The sequence below is a fragment of the Choloepus didactylus genome, chromosome 19 (assembly GCF_015220235.1).
Source record: "Choloepus didactylus isolate mChoDid1 chromosome 19, mChoDid1.pri, whole genome shotgun sequence".
NCBI lineage: Eukaryota > Metazoa > Chordata > Mammalia > Pilosa > Megalonychidae > Choloepus > Choloepus didactylus.
This window is the reverse complement of record NC_051325.1, coordinates 16,511,441-16,518,499: the sequence shown is the minus strand read 5'-3', so window position 1 is coordinate 16,518,499 and position 7,059 is coordinate 16,511,441. Positions and strand designations below refer to the sequence as shown.

At 61.6% G+C, this 7,059-nt stretch overlaps 1 protein-coding gene across 10 annotated transcripts in view; it reads right to left on the bottom strand.

Annotated features, from left to right (window-relative positions):
• Positions 1-1,415: 1,415 nt before the first annotated feature.
• The window catches only part of RRBP1 (ribosome binding protein 1), a 56,903-nt gene continuing 51,259 nt past the window's right edge, over positions 1,416-7,059 (bottom strand). For 3 of the 10 annotated variants that reach the window (XM_037811667.1, XM_037811670.1, XM_037811668.1), the window contains 9 exons: positions 6,546-6,638; positions 6,153-6,224; positions 5,915-6,010; positions 5,392-5,475; positions 4,041-4,148; positions 3,310-3,393; positions 2,923-3,021; positions 2,385-2,528; positions 1,416-1,967 (listed from right to left, as the gene is read on the bottom strand). In XM_037811667.1, the coding sequence (XP_037667595.1) occupies positions 1,929-1,967; positions 2,385-2,528; positions 2,923-3,021; positions 3,310-3,393; positions 4,041-4,148; positions 5,392-5,475; positions 5,915-6,010; positions 6,153-6,224; positions 6,546-6,638 (819 nt within the window). In that variant the 3' untranslated portion in view covers positions 1,416-1,928. Of the gene's footprint in view, positions 1,968-2,380; positions 2,529-2,922; positions 3,022-3,309; positions 3,394-4,040; positions 4,149-5,391; positions 5,476-5,914; positions 6,011-6,152; positions 6,225-6,545; positions 6,639-7,059 lie in introns of all 10 variants that reach the window. The other 7 variants (XM_037811673.1, XM_037811675.1, XM_037811669.1 and 4 more) reach the window with 6 other exon arrangements.

Here is a 7,059-nt window from a genome sequence, read left to right as displayed (position 1 = left end):
GCTTGCTGTTGGCAGGCCGGCCGGGGCTTAACTGACGGTGCCCTAGCCCGGTCCTGAGTGACTGCTGCCTCCACAGAGAGCATCCTCGCCCCCCCGGGCTGCAAAGAGCCAGGGAGGAGCAGGTGTCTGGTGTCTCTGCCATGTGAGGAAACACCCGGAGGGCCATATTAGCCTCTTTTGCAGTAACCTGCCCTGGGCTGCTGCCCGGACGTTTTCCTGAGCAGCTCTCCCCTCGACCAGCGGGGATGGTGGAACCTTGCCCAGGATCCAAGGCGGCAAGGCCCGGGCTCCCTCTGCTGGCCCTCCACGGGACCTGATAGAGGAGTCTTGGGGCTGGACACAGGCCCCATTGGGGAGGGTGAGGTGCCTCACGCACCAAGGACCTGCCCCCTACCCTAGCTCCAGGGCACGTGGAAGGTGCAGAGCAGTGGGCCACAGATTGAAGGGGCCTGGGATTTGTGGCCAGACCCTATAGCCCCAAACTGAACTCCACCACTGGCCCATCCAGGCTGCCTGAGGCACCGTCAGGAGTTTGAAACCTGCCTTGCACCAGGTGAGTCCCACTTGCACTTCCATGGGGGGTTCTTTGCACAGTGGGGGTGAGGGTCCCCTCACATTCCTGGGAGGACCAAGCACAGAGCTGGGCACATGGGAATCAGGAGTTTTTATAGCTTACTTTCTCTTGCTTAGAAGCCACGGCATGTCCCTATCCCAGGATCCGTGGGCTCCCTCCCTACTTGCGCCCCCTCTGGAGAGTTACTAAATGAGTACAGTTGTCATCCCTTGCTTTAAACTCCTGCATGGCTCCCACTGCCTTCATGCACTGGCTCCAGTTGCCCTTTTCAGCTCTCCCCTCCCCACAGCCGTCCTTCCAGACCCACCCACCCTGTTCTTTCCACCTGCGGGTGCCAGCCTCCAAATCCCTTTTCTGCTGAAGATCCAGGTTTCTGTTGTATACAAAGAACCCACACTGGCTCGGGTCCCCAGGGCACTGGGTCCGAGGATCTCGGCAAAGAGTGAGCTGGCTTCTGCCCGTGACACCCTGCTCCCAGCCTGGTCTGCAGAGGGCCAGCAGGGCAGGGGCTGTCCTGGCCCAGGGGAGAGAGACCCCTTGCTCACACAGCAGCTAAGGCCATCTACTGCCCAGCCCTTGGCACCTTCGGATCCTCGAGGGGGACTGTGGTCAGACAGCTCACCTGGCCACCAGGTATTCCAAGGCCCAGCTCGCAGATCCTGCTTGGCAGGGCAGGGGCTCCCCAGGGATCCAGGAAGCGGCAAGTTTGACCCCCACACTCCAGAGAAAAGCTGCTGGTCCCCCAGCTTCAAAAAAGCAGAGGACTAGGCTTGCTGTCTCTGGCGCCAGCACCGTGGGTCCCTCACCCCAGCCCCAGCAGAAGACCAGACGAGAGGCAGTGCCGGGCCATAACGATGGTTTTAATGGCATTAAATCCGGGAGGTCACACTGGTTCTGGGAGGCAACTTCTTCCAGGGGGGTGGGCTGCTGCTTGCTGGGCCGGGCCGTGCCCCTCCAGTCTTGTCCACAGCCTCCTTGTCCAACCCACCCCCACCCACTGCAGACCCCCCACTGCACTGACTGAGAGAGATCCAGAGCCTGTCCCGGCCTCCCAGCGCGCAGCCTGGGTTCCTTTCACAAACAGGTGCTTGAGGGCCTTGGCATCTGCTTGGCGACCATCCAGGGCTGGTTTCAGGGAATAGTGTTTATCAAACGGTACAAAGGTTCTTTTACAAACGGGTCTGGAAGATTTATTTCTGTGGTTCTAAGAGACTTGCGTCTCCAATGGCTTCTCTCTTGGAGCTATGAGAAGTTGGGCCTGGATAATGCTGTGTTGCTTGGTTGACTTATCTGTAAGGAATGTGTAAGGCATTTTGGTAAGTTGAACAGTAACTTCTTTTTCCACAGAGGAAATTCAGACAGAGGTGCCCTCCTTCGAGCTGCTACCATCCCCCTGCAAAACAAGGCAGGCCCAGTTAGAACCCTGCAGGCCCAGGCTGGGACCCTGACACCACCACACCTTCTCCCAGCTCACGGGGGACCTCCCGTCTCCACCCACTCCAGTCACTCCGAAGAGCCCTGTGGTGGCACAGCGTATTTGGGGAACCACAGCTGACTCCTGGGGTTGGAGGAGGAAGCCTGGAGGGCTGCTGCGTGGGAGCCAAGGCTGCAGAGAAGGGCCGAGGGGTTAGGATGAGAAGCCGTGTCCCACATGTAGTGAGGGTCGGAGCCTTGCTCCCCAAGAGGAGGAACCACACGGGGGGACTGCTGGGTGCAGCTGCCACACGGCCTGGGCCGGGAGCTCTGAGTCCAGCCCCCTCCTGCTGGGGCAGGGTCCTCAGTGGCAGCCCTGCCCCGGGCACGCACTCACTGCTTTGTCCAGCTGCTCCTGCAGCTTCTTCACCGTGTCTTTCTCCTTTGCCAGCTGCTCCTGGGTTGTCTTTAAAAGCTCCTGCAGCTTGGTGGCAGCACGGCCCAGGTCACTTGTCAACTTCTTTTCTTTCTCCAGTCGCTCCTGTATTTCAGAGGGGATCAGCCTTCATGCTTGGGGGTTGGGGGTGCCCTAGCCACCCCGAGACGGGCAGTGGTGGGTGGGAGGAAGCCCTGCACTCCCTGTGCACGTCCGTGCCTGGTCAGTGCCAGTCCGTGCGAGGGCTTGCCAGGATGAGGGCAGGGCCTTGTACCCTGGCAATGGGGCTGGTGGCACTGAAGTCTTTTCCTAATTTGACACGGCAGGTTTAGCCACTGCCCACAGCCCCGTCCCCCCCTACCCCTGGGCCTTGCCTGAGGGGCTTCACGACCTGCTCCTTCCCACCCAACTCTGGGTCACAGTGGCGACAGTGGGAGGGGGGTGTGGAGAGGCCAGAGCCCGGGAGCAGCCCGTGCCCTCTGCCAGCCCCAGTGGCTACCTTCAGCTGCGTGGTCTCCTCTGCTTCTGAAGACCCCAGGGGAGTGGCTGTGCGGAGCTTCTCTAGCTCTTCCTGCAAGCGGCATGCCGCGTTCTGAGCCTTGTCAGGGAGAGGAAGGGTGAGCGGCCAAGACCTCACCCAGGCCAGGTGTCGGACCTGCCCGGCCCCACGGAGGGGACAGCGGCTGAAACTGGAGGCTGGGGTCTGACCTCTCAGCACCCACCAGATTCCTGGGCTCCCCCTGACTGCACCCTCCCCCACCCCTGCAGCCTGGTCCTGGGACAAGAGGCCTAGGCCTCCTGTGGGTGGGGAGGACCCGCTCTCTCCTGGGAGAAACTCAGGGAGCCCCAGAGCTGATGGGTGCTGAGGTCCCCGTGAGGTCCTGACCTCCTCGAACTCGGCTGTGAGCTTCTGCCGCTGCGTCTGCTCGTTCTCCAGGATGGCTTCTGTGTGCTCCAGCTGTGTCTTCAGCTGTGGGAAGCCCCGCAAACATCCTTTGGGAACACGGTGAGGGCCCCTCTCGGGAGCTCAGACCTCAGCGCCCTGTGTGCAGCTGCTCTGGGCCCCCGTCCCCTTCCCTTCAGCTGCTCTAAAGGCGGAAGCCTCGCAGGCACAGACAGACAGGCTGGGGGTGCCTCCATGGGCCTCCGGCACCTTTAGCCAGACCCTCAGGTAAGGGAGCCCCAGGCCCACCCCTGCCCACAGCAGCAGCCCCACCTCCTGGTGGCAGCGCCAGGGCAGTTACTGGGGTCAACACTCTGGAGAGGACATGACCTCTCAGCACCACCCCAGCCAGGACTCCAGTGGGCACTGAGTCCCCCAGTGGACTCCCCCAGTGTCTCTGGGGCAGAGGCTTCCCTGGCCCTGGGGGCAGCCCTCAGAGGCGCTCCCGTCTCCCTGCCTCCCTCCCTCCCGCCGTCCTGTGGTGTCAGGGTCAAGGGCCACTCTCCCTGGCATTTCCTCTGCTCTGTGGCTTTCTGGGAACCGAATGCATCTGGGCGGTGGGAGCGCAAAGCAGCTGGTGGCCGTGTTCAGGGAGAACGGAGGCCCTGCCACCCCCACACCAGCTGCAGCAGGTGGTTAGTGACATCAGCTGGGGACCCGCTCACCGCCCTAACCTCTGTGGGGTCCTGCTCGGCTGGGGGGGCCTCTGGGGGGGTGGCCAGGGACCCAGCTACGTCACCATCCTCTACGTGGCTCTTCATCTCACTCAACTGCTGCCTGACCTGAAACAGGGAGGGGTTTGTGCAAACACAACCACGCACACAGCCGCTGTGCACGTGCTGCCTGACCCGGCACACGGGACCTGGGCCAGGTCCCCACCCCGAGGACTCCAAACAGAGCAGCCAGGCGGCCCCCACCCCTGCCTGCGCCCTGGCGTTCAGTCCACTGCTCATGCCCTTCTGGGGGTCTGGAAAAGACTGAAACTGTGTCCTTATGTAACCAGGCCCCTCCCTCCTCTGAGCCCCACACTGGGAGCAGGGAATGCTTGGCTGTAGGTCTAGGCAGACCCCCCCAGGCGACTGAGCCTCGAAGTACAAGTGGCAGCTGCGAAATGCCCGTTGCCTCCAGCCCCTCCCGCTTCCAAATGAGAGACCCAGGTAAGGCCCAGGCCTCTGTCTGCCCCTGGCGTGCTGCCCAGGGGATGGGGGGAGCTTTAGGGAACCCATTCAGAGAGACCCGGTCAGAGGGACAATTGCAGTGGTGGTGGGGAAGCTGGTCCTCCGGGCATACTTCCCTCCAACAGCCCCCAAAGGCAAAAGCCAAATAGTTGAAAGTACGTAAGAAACCCCCAGGAAGTTTCCTCTGTCCCCAGGGCCCGTTGCCCAGAGCCGGCTCGGAGCACGGGGCCAAGCTGTGCTCTGCTGCAGGAGGAAGGCCTGGCAGGGGAGCACACAGCAGTGGCCCCAGGTCAGGGTCGAATGGCCAGCAGATGCCTGAGGGGCTGGAACGTGAGCCCAGAGCAGGGGCAGACACTGCTGGGGGAGTGGCAGTCCCAGCAGACCAGAAAACCAAAGGCGGCCATTTGTAGATCTTTAAAGACTGTGAGACCAACAGAACCCATCAGTGGGCCTCCTGGGTGGCTGGAATGGGGCCAGCGAGGCCCCGCTCCCTGCGCCCTGCGCTCTCTCTACCTTTTCCCGGAAGCTAGGACTCGGGGTCAGACACCCCAGCCACACAGCGGGGAGGACTCAGGCTGCCTGTGGCTTCCATGCACTAAACCCTGAGGCCCAGGGAGCTTGCTGTCAGAGGGGATGGAAATCGAGCGCATCCATACAAGTGCTGAAGGCAACAAGCCTGGCCTGGAGTTTCTCACAAACGTGAGGAGACACCATCCGAGCCGCCCAGCCCCGGGTCTGCCCACACGTCCTCCCACAGTGCTGGGTTCCCTTCAACCGTGATGAAAACCTGGCTGCGAGTTCATCCCATACAGAACCCTCACCCCCAGGTGACACCCGGGTCACGTACCAGGGCCAGCTCGTCACTCTGTTTCTGGGCTTCACTCTTGGCTGCATCCAGCTGAGACTGAGATTCTAGTAAAAGTTGCCTCAACTTGGGGAGAAAAGAGAGAGGAAGAGGAGACCGTAAACAAACTCTAACATTGCCGTTTAATCAGAACACTTGAGAAATGGCATGGCGGCTGGCACGGCGGCCTCCTGTTTTGAGGTCAGGATGGATGGCATTCACTGCACCCCTCACCCTGGACTTTCACAAGTCTACAGCCTGCCTCTTGTAAGAGAGGCAAGAAGTTTGGTATTAAACTAGTCAGGGGCTTCAAATTTATGCTTTCTGCTTCTAAAGAAGAAAAAACTATTAGAAACCTAAACCCCTTCCCCACCAGAAACGGAGGTGAGCAGAAGGTGCTTCTCGGGGTGCCTGCAAGGCAGCTGTTAGGGCTCCTGTCAGCAAGAGCTGCTCCCAGAGGGCTGAGGACAGCACTGAAGTGGCTCAAGACCATGCTGGGCAGGGCCTCCCGGGGCGGCCTACTCACCCCCGCCACCTCCTTGGCATAGCTCTGGCACTCGGCGCTGGCCGCCGCCATGTGCTTCTCCAGCTCGGCCTCCAAGTGCGAGGTGTGGTCCCTCACCTTGACACACACACATGTCTCAGCGGCCTCTGGGGCAGCCAGCAGGGGCCACCAGCCACAGGGACCAGGGCCCGGCCCCGAGAGACCACCACCTCGGCCTGTCAGCTACGGGGCAGATGGAGGCCGAAAGCCCCGCACATACCTGATCTGAACTCTCCAGCTCTCCCCTCAGCTTCTCTATGACCTCTTCAAGATGTTTCACTGTGACACGTGACTTCAAAGTGAGAGAGAGCCCATCAAAGCCCACAGCCCTGGAGGGTGACTTCCATGCTGCAGCCCGCGCCCCCCATACAGGCTGTTCCGGGACTTAGGGAGGGGGGCTGAGCAGTAAGGGGCTTGCTTCCCTTCTCCCCGCAGCTCTGTCGCCCGGGACGCCCAGCCTGCAACAGCCCTCCCTGGGTGGGGGCGTGGAGGGGGCTCCTCGAGACGGAGCTTGGCTATCGGTCCACAACCGCACCTTATACAGTGTCCCCGAAAAACACCAGCCATGACTGGTGTCTCTCAAGGGACTGGGAAGAGTCTGCCAACTTGTTACCTCTTGCAGCTCCTCCTCTGAGTTGTCTGCCCTGGCCTTCCACACCTGCTCCTCCTGCTCAACGCTCTGCTGCAGGTCTCTGAGCATTCCCTCCTGGGGGCGGCAGATGAGGCCACTGAGGCAGGGTGTCCGGGGCGGCCCTTCTCCAGCCCCTCCCTCCCCACTACCCGCCCCTCGCCCTGGCCTCCGTGGCTGGCAGCCACCTCTCAGTTTGCCAGGGTCTGTGCTACACAGTGGAGGGGAAGTGGGCTGCGGTTCTGCAAATGGGGCCCATGTGTGCCAACGCTGGCTGCAGGGCCACAAATAGGGATGAAAGAAACCAGGAGGGCTTGTCACCACTAGACTTTGCCACCAGGACCGGGCTGGGCAGAGAGCCTGGGAGGGCTGGGACGCAGCGTGGAAAGGAGGTTCTCTCTGGCAGGGAGCCCAACGCTCACCTACTCCTTTCCAGGCCTGCCCAATCCATCCTTGTTGTAACCAAGAGTCTCTGCCCCACTTGGAGGCAGCCCCAACC